General features: G+C 36.1%; 2 protein-coding genes and 1 pseudogene across 2 annotated transcripts; 2 read left to right on the top strand and 1 right to left on the bottom strand.

The window, feature by feature from the left end:
* Positions 1-7,148: 7,148 nt before the first annotated feature.
* Positions 7,149-8,198, top strand: LOC145040929 (B3 domain-containing protein Os03g0212300-like). Its single transcript, XM_078988812.1, has 3 exons — positions 7,149-7,282; positions 7,485-7,886; positions 7,953-8,198. Exons 1-3 carry the CDS (start codon positions 7,193-7,195, stop codon positions 8,196-8,198), a joined length of 738 nt encoding a protein of 245 aa, XP_078844938.1. The 5' UTR covers positions 7,149-7,192.
* Positions 8,199-8,490: 292 nt separating this feature from the next.
* On the top strand, positions 8,491-10,237 carry LOC145039927 (protein JINGUBANG pseudogene; annotated as a pseudogene).
* A 1,126-nt stretch (positions 10,238-11,363) lies between these two features.
* On the bottom strand, positions 11,364-12,701 carry LOC145039926 (UDP-N-acetylmuramoyl-L-alanyl-D-glutamate-2, 6-diaminopimelate ligase). The gene is made up of 6 exons (XM_078987922.1): positions 12,562-12,701; positions 12,334-12,442; positions 12,185-12,237; positions 11,938-12,102; positions 11,775-11,846; positions 11,364-11,661 (listed from the first exon to the last, which is right to left on the bottom strand). The coding sequence occupies exons 2-6, from the start codon at positions 12,388-12,390 to the stop codon at positions 11,493-11,495; spliced, it is 516 nt and encodes a 171-aa protein (XP_078844048.1). The 5' UTR covers positions 12,391-12,442; positions 12,562-12,701; the 3' UTR covers positions 11,364-11,492.
* Between the last annotated feature and the right edge of the window lie 8,925 nt (positions 12,702-21,626).

Genomic DNA, 21,626 nt, shown 5'->3' with positions numbered 1-21,626 from the left:
TGTTTGTCTAAATACATGCAAAATAATAATTTTTCCAAGGTTCATAACCTATCTAACATGGCATGGGGTACTTTTAAACATAAAAGAATTAGATGAGATTACATACCTTTTGATTATGAGTTTGATTCCTAAGGAGTTTGAGGGCCAAGCACCAATAGTGTGAATGCCTCAAATGGAATCACAAATCACCACAAACTCTTGGAAAACTTTGAGAGAGTGTATACACACTATAAAATCGGTCACACACAAACACACATACTCATTACACTAGTTTCACTAGTGGCTATTTCATGCAACATAAGCATGCTTATATAGTGTACATGATTAGGGTGAAACCCTAATAACCCATGACCTTTCCTTTTCCAAGGATCCATGGGTTAAAAGCTCCATGGATCATCCATGGACTTCCATACAAGCCTAGTCCATTAACAAATGAGTGTTAGCCCACACCATATAAAACCAATAGCCCACAATCTAATTAGTCTTCCTTTTAATCTCTAAATTAATTCATAATTAATTTAAGACCAAGACTAATTAAATAACATGACTTCATATTAATATATTATAACTTATAATATATTAATAATCATATGTGTATAACTCTCATAAAATTATCCATAAATAGTTTGGATGAAATGCAACCCAAATGGACCATGCCGGGTCGGGTCAAGTATATACCAAATAAGTTATGGACTTAGACACCTTATCCAACAAGTATGAGTATGGTATGCCTTCCCCGTCCCTCAGCTCGTATCTGGAATACTCCTAAGCCCACATTATGAGTCTGGCATGCCTCGTCTGGCCCTCAGCTCGTATCTGGAATGCTCCTGAGTCATCAGTATGAGTCTAGCATGCCTCGTCCGGCCCTCAGCTCATATCTTGAATACTCCCGAGTCCTCAGTATGAGTTTGGCATGCCTCACTCAGCCCTCAGCTCATATCTGGAATACTCTAGGGTTTGTTGGCTACCATACGGAGCAATATAACCTCAACCCAACCGACATAATATGTCAACATATAACACAACTAATGTGCATACAGATAATCACATAATAATGCAGGTAGTCCTACAGATCTATCTAACTAGCATGTCAACTAGCATGCAACCCTAACACATACTCAACATACTACCAACTGCTAGGATAATGTAACACCGTAAATTTCAAAACAAAATTTTCAACATAATTCACTTAATATTCATAAAACAACCATGTTTGAAATTCAATCCAAGTAATACAAAAATCCCAAGATCTCAAAATCATAAAATCCCATGCGTGTGTACTGATCAAGCCGGCGCCTTCCTACGGTCGTCACTAATACCTGAAACAAATAACACCAAACAATGTAAGCGCAAAGCTTAGTGAGTTCCCCAAAATACCACATACAACACATATTAGCCACTCGAGGCTATAACTCTGTGGGTCCGTGCACCCAAACTCTGTGAACCCTCAGGTTCTAACTCTGTAAACATGCACAACATATATCACAAAGAATAATGCAGCGCAACACATAACACATATATAGCATACAAGCACTGTATCACATAACTCTAGTTACCTACTCAAGGTAAAGTACAGTGAGAAGACTCACCTCATGTATCTCAATAGCTCGCAAATCCCTGAACCCACTCGTACTCGATCCCCCGAGCTATAACACTCCTATAATACAATACATCTCTAATTAACATTTTCACAACTAAGGTTGACTAACCCCACTAAGTCAACACAGGTCAACTCTGGTCAACGGTCAACGGTCAACTTTGACCGGACTCGACGAGCACATAAGAGCGACTCGGCGAGTCTACACGTGTTCGCTAACTCTCTCGGATTCTCTCTTAGCACGTCGAGTACTCCTCAAACTCGACGAGTTCCACCTGGCATGAATCGCGGGGCCACCGCAACTCAACTCGCCGAGTCTCAAAACAACTCGGCGAGTTCCAGTTTGACTTAGTCCACCTGTCAACCCTCTCTGACTCTCCCTGACTCACTGAGTTAGCCCTTTAACTCGACAAGACCACTCGTTGAGTGGTTATGGACAATCTTCATGCTACTCGCCGAGTCTGTTCTTCGGACTCGGCGAGTCTACGCCATACATGAGCTCAAACTCACTCCTGAGGTCAGATCCGTTCCAATAACTCCTAGATCCAGTCCTTCCAAGCACATTCATCACGTAAAGTCACAATCTTGGTGCTCATGCAAAGGTCCAAAGGCCTTATTTGATGATATGATTTCTAGAATGCTATTCTAAGTTCATTTCCTCCATTAACACCCATAAAGCTTGAGGGAAAAGGGTCTCTGGACCTCTTTGGGTCTAGATCTAAAGTATTAACACAAGAAGAGGCCAAATACTCCATGGATCTCTTCCACAAAGAAACCCTAACTCTAAGATTCACAACAAGGACTGAGAAAGGAACGAATGGATACATCAAATGAAGTCCCTGAGCTCAGAAATCACTGGATTAGCACCTTCTTTGGTCTCCTCTTGCCTTGATCCTCTTCTATATGCAAAAATACCCATAAATAGTCAAGGTTCTTCCTCTTCTCTCTCACAAAGTGCTCACTGGTTCTTTAGGGTTCTCTCTGGGGTTGGTGGCCGCAAATGACGACCATAAACCCCCTTAAATAGGTCTCATACCCCGGAAATTAGGGTTTCATTAAACAACGTGGACTCGCCGAGTCCACTCCTTGGACTCGTCGAGTCCAGACGCGAACCCGCATCCAAAATCGCGATCCTACTCGGCGAGTTTGAGCTCCAACTTGCCGAGTCCACTCATAATTCTCCAAAAATACAAATAATAATAAATGCCTGGAAATCCGGGCTGTTACAGATAACATATCTAACAGGTCGGCATTGGTGCCTTCGACTCCTTAGTATAGTGAGGATAACTCACCTCTCAACTGTCGACTCGAAGTGATAAGCTCAAACTATCGGATCACCATCACAAACTCCGCCACCTATATTCACCATAGAACCATATTCATAAATTTCCAATTTTCCCAAAATGCCCCAGAAGTTAACTAGTCAACCCTTTGTCAAACTCAAAGTCAATGGTCAAGGTCAACAGTCCATGTGGACCTAACTCATCGAGTGTAGTCACTGACTCATCGAGTACTTCCAGAACTCGAGTAGTCATGAAATCCCCCATTGACTCGTCACATTTCCCTGCAACTAATTGAGTTTATGCATGTCCAAATGTCGAGGAAACCCTAGCTGACTCGTCGAGTCACCCACACCGAGTACATGCAAAAATCATTGCACAACACTCTTCATTGGACTCGCCGACTTGGCCATGCAACTCGTCGAGTCCCTTCAGTCCTTTCTCTATTCAGATGCTTTTTAAGCCATTCCAAGTAATATATTGCAGATCAAGCTTCCCAAGGCATGTTTATCACGTAAAGTTGCAAACTTTACGTTCATGCAACGCTCTAAAGACTTAGAATGTCAAATACAAGCTTGAAATGGGGTTTAACTCATAAGTAAGGTTTCACACTTAATAAAGCTAGAAACTTTATGGACTTAGAGACCAAGGTAAGTTTAGATCTGAAGTTTCAACTTCAGATCCTAGTCCATACCCAAGAATGACTACATAAACATGCTAGAAAAAGCCCCGATCTTCAACAATATGAGATCTAGAATGAAAGAAGGTCAAGGTAATGACTTGATACCTTCAAATGATGCTAAATTGGGTAGACTTTAGATCCACACACGTTCCTTGCTTCAAACTACTTGATCTTCAAGCTCCTCTCACTAAGATCCACCTTCCAAAGTTTAAAACACACAAGAATGGAGCACACATGCAGATTAGGATTTCTGGACACTCAAGAGGCTGTAAAGGAGGCTAAGGGAGGCTAATGACCCTTTAAATAGGGTGCAAAACCCTGGAAATTAGGGTTTCATCCTCCAGCTCCAACGCGTCGAGTCATGTATCTGACTCGGCGAGTTGGTCATTTAAAACACGTGGCCTCAAATTTCCTACTCGACGAGTCAGGTTATCGACTCGTCGAGTAGACCTTCCAATATGAAAAGAATAAACCTGTAAAGATTAATACCTGAGATTCAGGGCATTACACATTCGAAGGAACAAGAAGTGAAGATTATTTTCAACACACAATCTTTCAATCCCAGAAGAAAGATGAAGTTGTTTTTGAAGTTATGTGACGAATTACATTGAAGCATCCTCGATCAATTTGTTGCTATCTATGAACTTGCTGAAGTGATCCACAAGAATCGGTCTCTCTGTTATTATCTCTAAAGTTTTTTAAAGCCGATAGTGTTGATTTACAAGAACATATACAAGAAACCTCTATACCCAATGTACGTTCAAAGTCCAATTTTGAAAAGAAGTCCAACTGTTCAAGATAAAGTTATTCATGTAGAAATTCATATGTTCATCTTGAAGTTGTGAAGAAATCGAAGATAAAAGTTGAAAGTCAAGAACGAAGAGAAGATTGAAAAGAAAAGAAAGCTATAAACCAAGGGGGAGATTGTTAGGACATGATTTATGGTTTATACTTTACTTCTGATGACTTTTATAGTTCTCGGTCTAGGACCAAAAACACCATGTTCTCGGTAGTGTTTGGACCGAAATCTCCATGTGATTTCGGTGGGCTTAATGAGGATTCTTGTTAGGTTTTGGGTTGTGCCTTTGTAATTAGGTCTAGGTATATATATATATATATATATATATATATATATATATATATATATATATATATATATATATATATATATATATATATATATATCATTGTTTCGGCCGTGAAAAAGCCTGGTGATTATAAGAAATTGAGATCAAGTTTAGAGAGAAAGAGAGAACCGAGAGTAATTGAGAATCTTATGTACTATATTATTATTCAATATAGTGTGCATTGAAGGTTCGGTATTGTGTTCTTATTCCATTTTACGATTTGTGATATTCACTTGATTGGGATTCCGCACCAATTCTAGTGATTTCGATTGATACTATATATATATATATATATATATATATCGGGGTTTACACTCAATATGACGGTAAAATTTTATTTTCATAAATAATGTTTTTTCAATTAAATACAAGTGGTGATTATATTTATTAATAATCATATTACTTTAATGAATAAATAGTTGTTAGTATTTTGATATAAGATGTGACCATATATGATAATATGTCATTAACAAATATTATTATATGATGATTCTTGGACATAAAGATCTTTCAAAACACACACATCAATGAGAATGACAGCAGAGCAAATAAGAAAATATAACTTTTACAACTTTTAGACTTCCTAAAAATATAAAAATTGACAATACTAAGTATTATGAACATATAAAAAGTATTATCAATCAACTTTTAAATGTTTATGTTCATTTATTTATTTATTTATATCATTTTATGTTCGTTAGATTATCATCTTAACAAACAAAGACAAATAAAATATTTTGTTATATGAACAAACATGAATATAAAAAATTATTTTTTTATATGTTCATGTTCATTCGGCTAAACTAAACAAACAAATATGAACCATCATGTGTTCGTATTCTTTTAGGACCCGTTTGGTTCATGGATTCCTAAGGAATTAGAAGGAAACAAAATTTAAAATCCATAAATAAGCGTGTTTGGCTTTCAAAAGAAAATGAATTTGTTTTCGTTTATCTACAATAATATTTTGTATCTGATTCATTTACAATTCAAGTTAGTTATCAAGAAACTAGATTCCATCCTATATCTTTCATAAAAAAGACAAAAATGACCTTCCTTCCCTACACAAAACTAATTATGCGGTCTCTTTCAAAACACAGTCAAATATGTGATTAATATATCTCCTACGATTAAATTATTTCAAGCAATTAAATATCTCTAAAACGATAGCATGCCAAATGATATTATCCTTCGATCATTGTAATCATGTCACTACATCACATCTGGTTCGCCATTCTAGGGCTCTACTACATTATCTTCGTTCATGCATAATCTTTGTTGACAAGTAAGCATATCAATTCCTTTTACTTTCTATAATCACTTGTTCTTCACCCTCATTTTGTATAGTTTGTAATTCGATTTTTATCTTTACAAGATAGGAATTAACCTAATTTTTATGTATCATTGTTCTTTGAGCATGCCAATATTACTTTGAATTTCTTTATTTTGATGTATTAGTAGGTATGTTGGGATTTTTAGTTTGATTTTATTAATGGATGGTATGCAACTTATTGTTTTATAAGTTTGCATATAACGTCTTTGTGTTTTTGCCTATGTGAATTATTTTTGATAGACGATGCATGCTTTGAGATAGTGGAGAAGATGAGACAAATTAACCTCATATTTTTGTAAAATATTTTCATAATAAAAAATAATAATTTAAGGAAACTAGTTTAAGTTTGTTAAAAAAAATAATAATAAGTTTCAAAAATCACTAAAAGGGTATTTTGGTCATATTACATGAATTCCTTTCCAATTCCTTTGATAAATCAACAAACCAAACAGAAAATAGATTTCATTTTATGTCAACCAAACGCATATCAAATTTCAATTCATTTTTCTTTAGATTCCATTTCATTTGTCAGATTCTATTTCCTATATCATATTCCAATTCATTTTCCTTCAAATTTCATTCCCTCCAAAAAAATTCTATAAACCAAATGGCACCTTAATTTGTTTAAAGGGCCTATTATTGAATAAGAGTCTCCAAGAACAATTCTTAAGATATTATTATATTTAAGGGCTTAATGAGCTTTATTTAAAAGTATAGTGTTTAAAATGAAAAATATGGCTATGAACCCGAAATTATAAAATCCAATTCATCATACATTCATACCATCATTCCAGCGGATTATTTTACCTTCTCTCCAAACCCCCACACCCCGCAGCCACCCGCCTTCCGGTTGGTTACGCCATCGCCGTCCGGTCTAACGCTTCTGCAATAGTCGGAAACGCCGTCACCATCGTCTGCAAAACTTCTGCTCACCAGTCATCCCATCCATGTGGAGTGATTTTGGATCTGAGCCAAACTTATTTGGCAAGTCATAAATCTCCTTAAGGTTTAGGTTAAATCCGATCCCAGTAGAATTGATTGTCTCCGATTTCTTCCTTTATGTTGTAGTTGATTAACTTTACTTTCATAATTTTGCAGATTAATGTCAAAACATTGTTCCATTGAAGGTTTTGTTTCGTTTTGCATGCGAAATTCATAGTAAACGAAGGAGCAATGGCGGAAAATAATACCGGAGTTTTAAACTCTGAACAATGTCCTCAGTTCTTCAAGTTCTATATGCCTGCGCATTGCTCTACGCAACTGGTTAGTGCCTCATCTTTCGTTTTAATTATTCTTATTACTCGATCCTTCTCGTGATTCGATGTTCGATTATCATCGGCTACTAATTTCACGATTACAAACAAATCAGTTCATATTATTTACGATTTATGGTAAATTATTCACGCTCATGCCTCTTGTTCTTGAATTATGGTCTGATATGGAGTATGCTTTTGTTTAATTACAGCGAATACCACCTGCATTTCTCAAGTACTTTGGGGATTCTTTACCCTTCAAGTTTAACCTTATAACATGTTCAAGAAACTCATGGAAGGTGGATATGAACAAGATTGATGATGATGTCTACTTCAAATCCGGATGGGAGAAATTCGTGCAAGACAATTCCCTCGAATTCGGTGATTTCCTCATCTTTTACTACAATGGCGGATCAAATTTCTTCGTGAGTATATCCGGAAAAAACAACTGTTCAAAGGAAAACAACAACACTGAAAGCGAAAATCAATCAACACCCATACAAGAAACAGAAACGAAAACAAACACAACAACAACTGGTAATGAACAGATTGAAGATAGCAATTTTTCATTTGACATAAAGATTCAGCCATGTTATTTGAGGAATCAGTACATGGTAAGTAAGTAAATAGTTCTATAGTTTCATCATGTTGAATTAATTTTTGTGGTGTGATTTGTGTAGAACTTACCAAGGGTGTTTTATGAGGGTGTGAAAGAGGAGTATAGATCAATGGCTAAGCTTCAACATTTGGGAAGAACATGGGATGTGAAAGTGGTTGATTGTTGTGACAGAATTAGGTTTACAGATGGATGGAGATTGTTTGCTATGGAGAATTGTTTGGGAGTTGGAGATGTTTGTTGCTTTAAGTTGATTGATGTTAAACCTGAGTTTTATTTACTGGATGTGTCTTTTTGTAGGGAAATGTAGTGATTTTGTGTTTTTTTAACAAGTTGTTTGTGACATGTGTATGTTTGATATCAAAATTAAGGTGTTATGACATGAAAAGTATGAAAAAACGTATTGAAAATTAAATGAATCAAGTGAATATTGGTAAACATGTAAAATCTTAATACAACTTATTGAAAAAAGAAAGGGAACAACCCAATATATAACATGTTAAATTGTTCTATAAAAATATATATATATTTTTTATTTTTAATAAAACATATGCATGCATGTATGTATGCATGCATATTTCACTTTATTCGAGAAAATCCAACTTTCTTCATCGTCTTCAACCTTTTGATTTTCATATATTCCCTTGTGAAATTAGGTTTCTTCAATATTTCAATGTTCTTCCTCTCTAATGCAAGAATCCATAACAATTCTCCAGAATTTGATTGATTAATCTTGTACGAGAGGAAGAAACAAAACAAAAAATTAACAAAAAAAAAAAATAAGAAGAATTATAAATCGAAAATGATGAAGAATCCATTGCGAAGATTCATGCAGATTAATTGGAGGAATTCTCGGAAATCACTGAAGAGAAATGGTGATGATGACGATGATTTTTATGATGCCGTCGGCGAACCTTCTGCGCCGGACAACACAGATCCACCACCACCGGCTCCGTCGTCCGACACCGATTCCACGGTTGATGGTTCTCAATGCGATTCTTACGCTCCAGCTCCATTTTATCACCTCCCAAGCTCCGCCCAGACATCGCCGTTATCAAAATCTCCATGGTCGTCGTACACAGAGCAACGGGATCCTTCTTCTACAGATAACTCCGGTGATTACGTCGGATTAATGACTTCTCTTGTTCGTGAAGAAGGACATATATATTCGTTAGCAGCATCAGGAGATTTATTATACACCGGATCTTCCAGCAAGAACATTCGCGTTTGGAAGAGCCTGAAGGAATATTCCGGCTTCAAATCTCAAAGCGGATTAGTCAAAGCGATTGTGATCTCCGGCGAGAAAATATTCACCGGCCACCAAGACGGGAAAATTAGGGTTTGGAAAGCGTCGACGAGGGATCCTAAAGTTCACAAAAAGATCGGGACACTACCCAGTTTTGGATCAGTGATCAAGAACTCGATAATCCCCATGAATTATACAGATATTTGGAGAAATCAGATCAAACACTTTGATGCAATTTCATGTCTTAGCTTAAACGAAGATCAAACGCTTCTGTACTCAGGATCATGGGATAAAACAATGAAGGTTTGGAGAACCTCCGATTTCGAATGTTTGGAATCAATTTCAGCTCATGAAGATGTCATCAACACTGTCGTCGCCGGATTTAATGGTTTTGTGTTTTCCGGCTCGGCGGATGGTACATTAAAAGTATGGCGGAAGGATCAGACAGAAGAGAAACGACCAAAACATTACTTTTCTCACACTTTATTACAGCAAGAATTCGCGGTGACTTCTTTAGCTGTTAATCCGACGGGGATGGTGGTTTACGCCGGTTGTTCAGACGGAATTGTACATTTTTGGGAGCAAGAGAAACTAATCCACAGCGGACTTTTAAGAGGTCATAAGCTTGCTGTTCTGTGTTTAGCGTCGTCGGAAAACATGGTGTTTAGTGGTTCGGCGGATAAAAACGTATGCGTATGGCGGAGAGACGACGGTGGAATGCATAAGTGTTTGTATATTTTGAATGGACATACAGGGCCGGTGAAGTGTTTGGCGGTGGAGGAGGAACGCCGTGGTGGTGGTGGAAATGGGCGGTGTATATTGTATAGTGGGAGTTTGGATAAGTCTGTGAAGATATGGAGGATGTCTACACATATAACGCCGAGAAATAACCAGCAGTTGCCACCGCCGGCGCCACAACGGATTGATGGGTCACGGCGGAGTAGGAAGGAGACGCCGAACAACTTCTTAAGCTTTTTACAACGCCAGGGAAGTCAACGGAAAAAATGACGATTAGAGTTAATTTGTGTTGCATTTGTTGAGTTGCATAAAATGTGACATGCAATTGTAATTTTATAAATACGTTTAGTACTTGCAATTATCAATAGAAAGGTCAGATTCAACGTAATATTCTTGCATTTAATTTAGGGAAATTTACTAAAATAACTATTTTTTTAATGACTTTAAAAAAAATAATCAAAACTAAGGTTTATCTAAAAATAGCCAATGAAAAGTAATGTTTTGCTCGTTTCTCTTCTGTCTGATAAACGTCAATTTTTAATTAAATCATTAAATGAATTAAGTTGAAAAATGAAGAACCAAACCACATATGGCATTGCCTCATTTGCATTTTTGTTCTGTTTATTTTTTGTATTATTAACAGATATTTAAGGGATGCCACGTAACAATGAAACTGCAAAATCTCCCAAAAAAATCGAAAAAGACTGAAAAAATAAAAAAACGTGCGGTTTCTTTCTTTATTTTTCAAATTTTTAGGTAAAATTCATTCACGTTACTACTAAATTTCAGCATATATAATAAAAAAAACTATATATAAGATTACAGAGAGAATTAGAATTTCTTCTTAATAATCATAGAGATAGTTTTTGTATCCTTGAATGTGAAAAACAAGTTAGAATTTTTTATTTTTTATTTTTTGATTTAAATGTAACACGAAACCGCAACCGATAGCAAAGCCGAGTAGGCTTCATCTATCATTAGATATTTTTGGATAAACGTTAATTTTTAATTAAATCATTAAATTTTTTGGCTATTTTAATAAGTTTCTCCTTTAATTTATAATATTTACAATCAAAAGTTGGCTAAAACATCATTAAGAGTATTTAACAAATAACAATCTTCTTGTAAGTAGCTTGTTCGTTGCTTTTGTTTATGTAAAAGTTTGTGCTGTAATTCAACGTTGTTAATGTAATCGTTTATTATTTCATGCAACTATATTAGATTTTTTGCTTCATATCAAACATAAAATTAATCATAAGTGGTAATTTGGTACTCATTGCAAAATATGAGTTGGGCCCAAAACCAAAGTAAGTTATTGGGCCATTGCCAAGCCTTATTGTTATACTAATTACTTTATTCTTATTGTTTAATGATATGAGCAAACTTGAATAATATATAAATATGTGATAACAATACAAATAATTTCAATTGGAATCGCTACCTATATAAAATCAACAATAATTAATCGATTTGGGTTTAAACAAGAGGAGATAAAAAAACAAAATTTTATCACTCATATCAAAAGATAACATTACGTTTCCACCATTGAATGATACTCAGAAATATTATAAGCTTAGATTTTGGATAATAATAACTTAACACAAATTTGTGTCAAAATTGTCATTTCGTATTTAGAACACCAGATGCAGAAATAAGGCGTAATGCTCGATGCGAGTTATCCAAAACCGCAGATGATCTTGAAACTTGCATTTTCCTTTTCTTTAAAAACTCCAATGATTTTTGTAAGCATGGAGGAGGTGGAATTTCCTTCAAAATTACTGGTTCCATACTGTAATTTCATTAAAACATTGAATTTCTACCCAATTGATTATATTTTTCAAAGATGAGTGCTTTAATAAGAAAAAAAAAAAAAAAAAAAAAAAGGGGAGAAATTGAAGTTACCCTGAATGTTTGGATTTCTTCTTTCTTGGTTTTTTCTCGGATTTCTCTTCCTCTGAGTCTGAAAAAACCTTCCTGTAGGGGAAAATATGCCAATTTGTGTAAAAATGTCAGAAAGTAGATGAAGATGAAATTGGAAGAAGGTGAAGAGTGAAAGGAATAATACTTCTCATTAGCTGCAAGCAATTTGACAATGTCATCTGGGAGCATTCCTTTCTTCTCTTGTGTTTCAATTTCCTCTGTATCTTCTTGGATGCTGTTCTTGTTCTTCACACGAGGTGTTAACTTTTCTGCCCATTTTCTGCGACGTTCTTTTACTTCACGCACAATCCTGAATCAATCAAAACAACTAGAAACTTATCCAACTTTTTTTATCTATTGATATGAATGAATCAAATCATCAATGCACATACCTGGCTTTGTTTTCTTTCTGAATCGATCTTATCTCTTCGTCCTTTTGTATCGCCTGTCAATTAAATTACGGATTTTGATTCAGAAGTGACAAACTAAAAGTATTTTGTGTTTTTTTTTTTTCTGATTTAACGATGAAACGAAGAACTACCTGTTCGGCGGTGAATTCCTCCGGAGCATCGGAGTCGCTATCTTCTCTTCCCGACATCGATTTGATTTATCGCAGAAACTAATTCCTTCAACAGGATAGGATTTACGATCTAGTAAAAATGTAAACTAATTTCATTACAAATGTTTATCAATTGATAGAACTAAAGGTAGGAAAAAAAATCGACAGCAAGAGAGGCTCGACAGCAGGAAAAATTAAACAAAAACGAACCTTAGTCGTGGAGTCTAACCGGTGTTGCTGTGGGGTGTGACTTTTCTCCGGCCGGTGGCTTCACAGGGGAGAAGATGGCTAACGGCGGCGAAACGATCGACAGAAGCAGCAATGGTGCAATGGAGGCGTTGTGATTTGTGTGAGTGTATAAGGTTTATTAGGGTTTTTTATTGCTTTTGGTTATGTGATGAAGAGCTCCGTAGACTATACAAAACCCCATTTTTAACATAAATGCAAAAATGGTCCCTAAACTATACCTTAACATTCCTATTTAGCTATTACACTAATTATTTTACACATTCAGTCCAAACCAAAATTAACAAATTTTAACCCTTTTTCTGTGTCTCTGTTAATGTTAACAAGTTCAAGTAAACTGCATTTGTAATGGTTCGATAAATTAAATTTTACAAAATTTAAGCTGATCACTAAGTTTATATTTTTACATTTACTCATCAAATTTTATAGTTTGTCATAATATTATATAAAAAGTCTCATTCTTGTCAAGGATTTGTGGATTTTTAAAATATTATAGAATATATGATAACGATTTAGAATATATTTATTGCTAAAATATCAGGTTTCGGACTTGCTTTATATTACATCAGTTTGTGAGCCTGGAACATATATATGTTCTTTGGAATGCATGTGTTTTAAAATTTTTAAAAAAAAATGATTATTTTTGTTAATTACCTCATTGGTAAAGACTTGTTTAATCAATATCTCAATAATAAAAATACAACATAAAGGTCAAAAATGATATATATGTATTATTATTATTATTTTATTGCAAAACCATATAGTTGTTTTAGATCATATAAAAAACTCCATGACCAAATGCCTCATTAAACTATTTGAGATTGTATAGCAACTATGATCGAAAGTATAGTTAAGGAACATTCACTTTAACTAGGCATAGGCACTTTTTCTTATGTATCAGTCTTATCTTACAAGCACAGGTATTTTATTTCGGATTCAGAAAATAACTCTCATGGATATATTTTTTTCTATTTAAAATATATAGTAGCGAAAGAATCAACATAATGATATTGTAAGATCCAACAAATTCTTCGCATTAAAAACAAGTGTGTAATTAACTAAATTAAAACCTACTTCAACCAAAACAGTATAGAATTAAAAGTTATAGGGACCAAAAATATAATTCATTTATTTCTTAAAGTTAAAAACGATAAGAACCAAAAATATAAATAACTAAATTAAAAATTAAAAGGATTAAAAGTATAATTAATATATTTTCTCAAGTATAAAATTCCTATAAATTAAAACTTTGTAGACCAAAAATGTAGTTAGCTAAATTAAAAATTATAAATACCAAATATATAGGTACCAAAGTATAATTCCTGAATTAAAACTATGATAAAAAAATATAATTAACCAAATTATAAATTATAAAGACCAAAAATATAATTAAGGTATTTTTGCAAATTTTATATTATATTATAAAGCATGTTAGTCGTATCTTGAATTTTAGAAGGTATAAAATACAAATTTTTTTGCACAAATTAATTCTTCATAAATAAACCATTAATCTTATATTATATTACAAAGTATATTAATTGTTGCAATCCAACCCAAGATTTTAATTAAAACGATGTTTTTGAAAAACTTATTTACCTAAAAGGTATACTTTTAAACTTATTTACTAAATAGAGTTATTTAGCAATACAATACAAATATATATATATATATATATATATATATATATATATATATATATATATATATATATATATATTGTGTCATCTCCTGCCAAACCTGCAACCACTATGGCTGACAATTCCTGACGGCAACTCCACTCCAACTAGCGACTCCATCGTCGAATCCACCTCTAGTGGCTGCAATCCATCACATGTAAGATTTTTGGCTTTAGTCATAGGTTTAATTTTAGCCTCGCACAAGTTCGATTGTCGAGCTATAATCTTCGATTTATGCCTCATACAAGTTCGATTTTTGAGTTGTAATCTTCATTGAGGTTCATTCTACCTGTTCTTATTTTAATATATCAGATTATTGAACTTCTTGTTGTCTACAACTGTAAGTATTTCGAAGACTTGCATCTGATTTCTTTTTTTTATGAATGACTTTGCATCTGATTTTCTCATCTTCCTCATACATATCACACTGCATCACTCATTCTAAATCTGATAATCTTATAAATTAAGGACTTTAATAATGTGTTATCAAGAGGTATACATGATCTAGTTGTTGGTGATTATATGATTTTGTTTGTTTGATTGGTTTGGTTGTTCCATGTTGTTTGATTATAACAAGTTGATGATTTATTTTTGGGTAGTGACCTAGAATCAAAATCTACTGCATAGTGTGAATAAGAAAAACCAACCAACAAAAATCTTTTTTGCCTCCATAAATTAGACCCACATCTGCTACACCCTTTAAGTAACGAAAATTCCATTTAACTTCAATCTAATGATCTTTACATTGACAATACATATAGCAAGAAACAACACTAAGAACATGAGTTATATCAGGTCTAGTGTAAACCATGACATATATAGGGCTTCCTACAACACTATAATAATAAACCTTGCTCATAAACTCCACCTCACTTTCTATCTGAGGTGCCTCATAACAACACTAAGAACATGAGTTATATAAGGCGGAGTGAGGCAGAGGCTATTATAGGAGGCACATAAGTCCGAGTTTTCTATACATCTAGGTGCAACATAAATGTATAGGGACTTGAGGATGAGTTATTGGTGGCCCTGCATGAAGCGGGAGATCGCCTGGTTTGTGGAGCAGTGCTTGACCTGCAGGAAGGTCAAGGCCGAGCATCAGCGGCCTCATGTCAAGGTTCAGCCGTTACCCATCTCAATGTGGAAGTGGGAAGAGATCACTATGGACTTCATTACGAAGCTACCAAGGACGGCGATGGGCGTGGATTCTATATGGGTTATCGTGGATAGAATGACAAAGAGTGCCCATTTCATTCCGATCTCTGAGAGTATATCTGTAGAAAAGTTGGCAGACATTTATGTTCGAGAAGTGGTGGTTAGGAACGGGGTGCCAATGTCGGTGGTTTTAGATAGGGATGTTCGGTTTACATCCAGATTTTGGAAGAAGTTCCACGAGGAACTGGGCACTCAATTGCATTTTAGTACGACATTTCACCCTCAGACTGGCGGTCAGAGTGAGAGGACGATCCAGACACTGGAGGACATGCTTCGAACCTGTGTGTTGGATTTTGGAGGAAGTTGGGATACGTATCTCCCATTGGTAGAGTTTTCGTACAATAACAATTATCATGTCGGTATCGACCGAGCTCCATTCGAGATGTTATACGATCAGGAGTGCATAACTCCAGTATGCTGGGACGAGGTTGGACATCAGGTCATGAGGAGCACTGACGTAGTGCTCAAGACCACCGGGTTGATTCAGTAAGTGCGCGACCGGTTGCGAGTCGCACAGAGCCGTCAGAAGATCTATGCTAATCGACGGCGATCGGATCTCAAGTTTCAGGGGGGTATTTTCTTTTGCTGAAGGTGTCACCCTAGAAGTGGATTACCAGGTTTCATAAGAAGGGCACGTTGGGGCCTCGGTTCATAGACCCGTTCAAGATCATAGCCTAAGTGGGTAACATGGCATATCGTTAAGAGCTTCCAGAGGAGCTTAGTCAGAAGTGTGTGGCTGATGATTCCGTAGTGGTTTCATTGGATGAAATTCAGGTGGATGGGAGCCTGAATTATGTCGAGAAGCCGGTTGCGATCTTAGATAAGAAGACAAAGGGTCTTCGCAACAAGAAAGTGAAGTTGGTAAAAGTATAATGGCAGCATCGGAAGGGCTCTGAATGGACTTGGGAGCCGAAGGAGGAGATGTGGGAGTAATATCCCGATCTGTTTTCGGCTAATGACTTCGAGGACGGTGTCTAGTTCGAGTGGGGGAGAGTTGTAACACCCAAAAACCTGGTACCTTTTGAAACCCTCAAGAATTCATATTTTTGTAGTTTTGGTCCCTTGAGTATGCTGGGCGTACCTATGGGTACGCTTAGCGTACTCGGCCTAAGAGATCGCGAAGGAGCCCCGCATACGTTGGGCGTACGTGAGGGTACGTCGGGCGTACGCATCAGAAGGCAAAACCCTAAATCCCAAACTTTTGGCCTCTTAAACCAAACCCTATCAGTCTCTTTAGCCTCATTTCATCTTCCTACAGCTGAGTTAGTGTGTAAGTGCGATTTGGAGCCTAATAAGAGGGTTTTGGTGGTTATTTCGGAGTTCTTTCAATAAGGAAAGTTGTTAAGCAATCTTTGATCAATTGGGTGCTTCAAGGATCTGCTTTTGGGTCATCTTGCAAGGCTTCTAGAGGTAAAAAGCTTGTACCTTTCCATGTAAATCTTTATATCTACCTAGGGTTTCTAGTTTGGTCCCTTATGTTTGACTTTAGACCTCTTTTGGCAAGTTAAGCAACTCCACGAGAGGAGAATGGCAGATATGAGGTCCCTTGGTTGTTTTGAAGTATAAAAATGGAGTCTTAGTGGAAGTATTGATCTCATGCATGGGTTAAGGGCTTTGGAAAGGTCTTAATGAAGGTTTTGGGTGTATGGGAGGCATGCAAAGGCATAAATTTGGCAACTTTATGCCTTAGGACATATTAATCAACTCATATATGGCTTTTGGACGTAAAGAAATTGAGTATTAAGCACTTAATGGAGAAAGTGCTTAGTCTAGAAGAACGTTGGGCATACTCAATGTACGTTGCGCGTAGTCCTTAAGTCCCAGTACGCTGCGCGTACCAGAATGATACGTCGAGCGTACGCACTGCATATTGGGTCAGATCTATTTTGGGCCTTTGTGCTTCCGGGCTTCATTTTGGTTAATGGGTTGGTTGTATTCTATGGATTGTGGTCCATTTCTTCAGCTATGGGCCATGAAAACTTTGGTTGGACCTTATTGGGGCAAAAGGCCCATTAATAATTTTAGACTAGGACCTAGGGCCCATTAGCAAGGGAAGGATAATTGGGCCTCATGGAAGGACGTGGGTTTGGGTTTTCCTAGATTGAATTAAGGTACTAACATTGATTAATATTAATTGTCCAGTTCGGGAGGTTGCGGACTGTTAAGAGAGCAACTTTTGTGTTCAGCAAATGGAGGTGAGAAGACTCACCATACATATGGGTCTAAGGCACCAAGGCCGACCCATTATGAGATTATGATATATATGTATTAGCCATCCTGTGGTTTGATATGATATGTGATTGTGTGTTTTGCATGAAGATCCCGGGGGAGCCCGTGGCATTGGATGTAAGACCATGCAAGGTAGCCCATGATAGTCCTAGGTAAAGACCATGTGGTGTAGCCCATGACATTAGATGTAAGACCATGTGGGGTAGCCCATGGCGGTTGTAGGTAAAGACCATGTGGGGTAGCCCATGGCGGTCGTAGGTAAAGACCATGTGGGGTAGCCCATGACATTGGATGTAAGACCATGTGGGGTAGCCCATGGCGGTCCTAGGTAAAGACCATGTGGGGTAGCTCATGACACTATTACAGGTTTTATGTATGCATGGCTTATGTGATGTGTGTGTAACTTTAATTAGTTAATGGGATATATGTACGTGTGGTGTGTGGTATGCTCTGGGGAACTCACTAAGCATTTCGCTTACAGGTTGTTGATTGTTTTAGGTACATCTGAGCCCAAGGGCAATGGCAAGGCATGATGGCGCGGCGTGCACTCTATCGCTCTCTTTCACTGTTAGGGTTGGGGACACTCTGATGATTTGAATAAGTTGTACTGAATCGATGTTTTGAAAAACAATTATGTTGGGATTTTATGGTTTAAGCAATTTTGTTTTATTAATTAAAAAGTGAAAAAATTTCTTTAAAAATTTGGGTCGTTACATAGTCTTAACAAAATATGAAAATTTGAAAATTCTCAGTCCTTCTTGCTTTCCAATGATCGGTCTGATGACAACCAGACCTTTCCAACTAGTACTCCTTTACTAGCCAACCACAAGTGATCATACACTTCTAAGAACTAGTTGGACACTTCCTGACTCCCAATGAAATCGACAGTCCCTAATTCTTGAATGATCCCATACTCAAATCTTGAAGTCCAAAAGATAGATGCTCCAACTAACATCTCAACAACAAGCTACTTCCCCTGGTGTTTTTCCTCCACTAACCAATAACGGTTACTGAACTACTAAATCCTGAAAATGCTAAATAACCATCTTGTGGGACCCTATACACAAACCTCCCATATAATACCCTTCTTCCCAAAGTGTTCCAACAATCCTCCCGCTCTCGACTCTAAAACTCATATCATTCATGGCCTCGCACCTTGACTCACTGTGACAACCCGAAAATTTTTATTTTATAAGCATAGTCAATAAACTCAATTGAGTGTTAGAATCATTAGTACAAAGTTCTAGCCTAGTTATAGGTCATTCTAAGGAGTTTTTAGCCTAATACACTTAAGGAATAAGTGTTAGAAAGTACCCGCTAGAACCACAATGTAGTAAATCGAATCCTAACCCATCTAAATGAGTTCACGGCCACAAGACCATGAGTTTACGTCCGTAAACTCATGTAGCCGTAAACTCAAGAGTAGATATAAGGCATTGGGTCATTTCTTCTCATTTCTTCCTTTCTTGGCCGGATTTTCTCCCAAATCCTCTTAACTATCATCCAACCTCTTTCCCTATATCTTCAAAACTAGTAAGTATTCATCCTTTATTGTTTGATACATCTCTTAATCTAGCTTCTTACATTGATTTCATCCATGAAAATAATGTTTGTTTAGATACTCAAGAAACACCAAGAACACACACTAGTGTTCTTGGCCAAATCGACTAGTTCAAGCCCTTATATCGTAAGCACTCTTCTTCTAACTTGTTGTACACTAGATTAAACATGTCTAACCTTAGAAACATCAAGAAACAAAGGTTAGAAGAGAGTTTACAGCCAAGGATGTTCTTGGGCCGTAAACTCCCTTTTATGGTGCAAAGATGCCCCAAATTTCTTCCTTAAGCCCAAAGACTAGCCTACCACTTTACCTTGATGTGTTTGGTATTAAAAACAATCAAAATACCATCACCCGTAGGTGATTACGGCCGCAAACACATGTCAAAGTGGTCCATGGGCCGAAAACTCAAGTTAAGGGTGTATTGATGCCACAAACACTTCCTAAGGCTTAGACTTGAAGTTAGGATGCTTCATTATGACTTTTAGGACCCTAAACAACTCTCATAAACATAAATGGTCATGAGTTTATGGTTGTAAACTCATTAGGGCCGTGAACACCCCAAAAGCTTCAAAGAAAGTGATCTTCCTCATCCTAGGGTAGAGCTAAAGTCCCTAAAACATCTATACCCTTCAAACCTGCACTTATACATGAGTAACCATGAGTTTACGGCCTTAAACTCCCTTGGGCTGTAAACCAATGGTAGTAAACTCATGTGAGTTCCATTCTACCTTCCTTTGTTGAATCACATCCACATGTGATTCCAACACTTGGTCAATGTCTTTCCTAGTCCTGAAAGGTGTTTCCTTTCATATAGTTGTTATAAACACTATATTCATGTCGATATGTGTCATTATATATCATTTAGGACTTATTGTGTCTCGGGACTTCATTCGTGGAACTTCTCATCCGTACGCACATACCCGTTTGAATCACCCACATCAGGTGAGTTCATACCCAGTAATGAATCTTTTAACTATTTTAACTGTTTTAAGGGGGAATACAGGTTGAACACAATGATAACTGTGTAAATGTTTGTTGTTAAACATCTTTCAAAATGTTACTTATGTTATTTATAAGTTGTCAAAACATTTCAAAACTCTTTTAAAGTTATGTTACTTTATAGTTATACAAAACTATGTTTTTAAAGTATAAGCATAACTTAGTAGATAAATGAGTCTTTTCAGTAACAGTCCAGGTAGAACATTAGTAAACTATTATAGGTATAGTTTAGGAGAATGCTATTCATCACTTCTAGTACAATGAAGCACACAAAGAATCAATACCATAACAGAACAAACAGTGAAGAGAATCAAACAATACCATAACAGAACAAATAGTGAAAAGAATCAAGCAATATCAAAAAAGAACATAACAAACAAGTTAAGTTGCTATAGCATGAGAACACACAAACAGGATCTAATTATATCAATGAATCACTAACGCATTGGTGATATCTATATTGGGTATACATGATCATATAACTTTAATGTGAATTACACGGCTTGCAAGAAATTACGGGGGTCGCGTTTGGTTCCCTTGATCTCTTGACAGGGAGAGCGTCTAGTATGGGTTCTAACTTTCACATTTGGACCGTAATAAAACAAATATTTTTTTAGGTTATTAGTACATCCACATGTCATTATAAACGACATTTGTGTATTTACTTTTCCCATTACTTTCATAAAGTGACAGCATCACTTGAAAGTTGATCTATTTTCTAGTCAAGATAGTTATAAACTAGGGAGAATATACTTTTACATTGGACAAAGGAACAGTCGGGTTTAGCACATAACAAAAGATGCCTTGGTAGAAGGCTACGATTAAAGATAGGACCATAATGCTAGTCTTATGATTCCTTAATGTATACATCACATGATACATATATTCTAATAAGTTCCGACAGCTAATAGGATGTGTGATCTACGCTTCATTTCCTGTTCCTCGTTGGGTTGTGGACTTAGGGCAGATTCATCCAATCTATTATCTACCCGATTCTATATATATATCTATGCTTAGTATACATTAAGTCATCATAAGGGTACTAGGTATGGATCAGGTTATAGGACACAGAGTCGAAGCACAAATTTTCTAATACAAAACTTACTTTTCAAAGTCAGTAATTTTGGTATACAAACTAGAGATATCCCAGATAAGGGCTTAATCCATTTTATTAAGTCAGTACAATTCTAAAAGACTTTAGGTGAGTAACTCTATAATACCTTAGTTTATACACCATGTTTACATATAAAACTAATACCCAATAGGCAGTTAAATGTGTGTTTTCCGCCTTACCTCCTGTTCCCCATTGGGTTGTTGACTTAGGACAGATTCACTCAATTAACTTTCTA

The sequence above is a fragment of the Lactuca saligna genome, chromosome 4 (assembly GCF_052625555.1).
Source record: "Lactuca saligna cultivar CGN05327 chromosome 4, ASM5262555v1, whole genome shotgun sequence".
NCBI lineage: Eukaryota > Viridiplantae > Streptophyta > Magnoliopsida > Asterales > Asteraceae > Lactuca > Lactuca saligna.
Note: the sequence above shows the minus strand (reverse complement) of the source record. Positions and strands in the feature narration are given on the sequence as shown.

Excerpts from the sequence above, each read along its gene's own strand:
- LOC145040929 (XM_078988812.1), top strand. The coding sequence starts at position 7,193 with ATGGCGGAAAATAATACCGGAGTTTTAAACTCTGAACAATGTCCTCAG. Across the intron at positions 7,283-7,484 it reads CGCATTGCTCTACGCAACTG|CGAATACCACCTGCATTTCT; the intron begins GTTAGTGCCTCA and ends GTTTAATTACAG. Across the intron at positions 7,887-7,952 it reads ATTTGAGGAATCAGTACATG|AACTTACCAAGGGTGTTTTA; the intron begins GTAAGTAAGTAA and ends TGATTTGTGTAG.
- LOC145039926 (XM_078987922.1), bottom strand. The coding sequence starts at position 12,390 with ATGTCGGGAAGAGAAGATAGCGACTCCGATGCTCCGGAGGAATTCACC. Across the intron at positions 12,238-12,333 it reads AGGAATTCACCGCCGAACAG|GCGATACAAAAGGACGAAGA; the intron begins GTAGTTCTTCGT and ends TTTAATTGACAG. Across the intron at positions 12,103-12,184 it reads CAGAAAGAAAACAAAGCCAG|GATTGTGCGTGAAGTAAAAG; the intron begins GTATGTGCATTG and ends TGATTGATTCAG.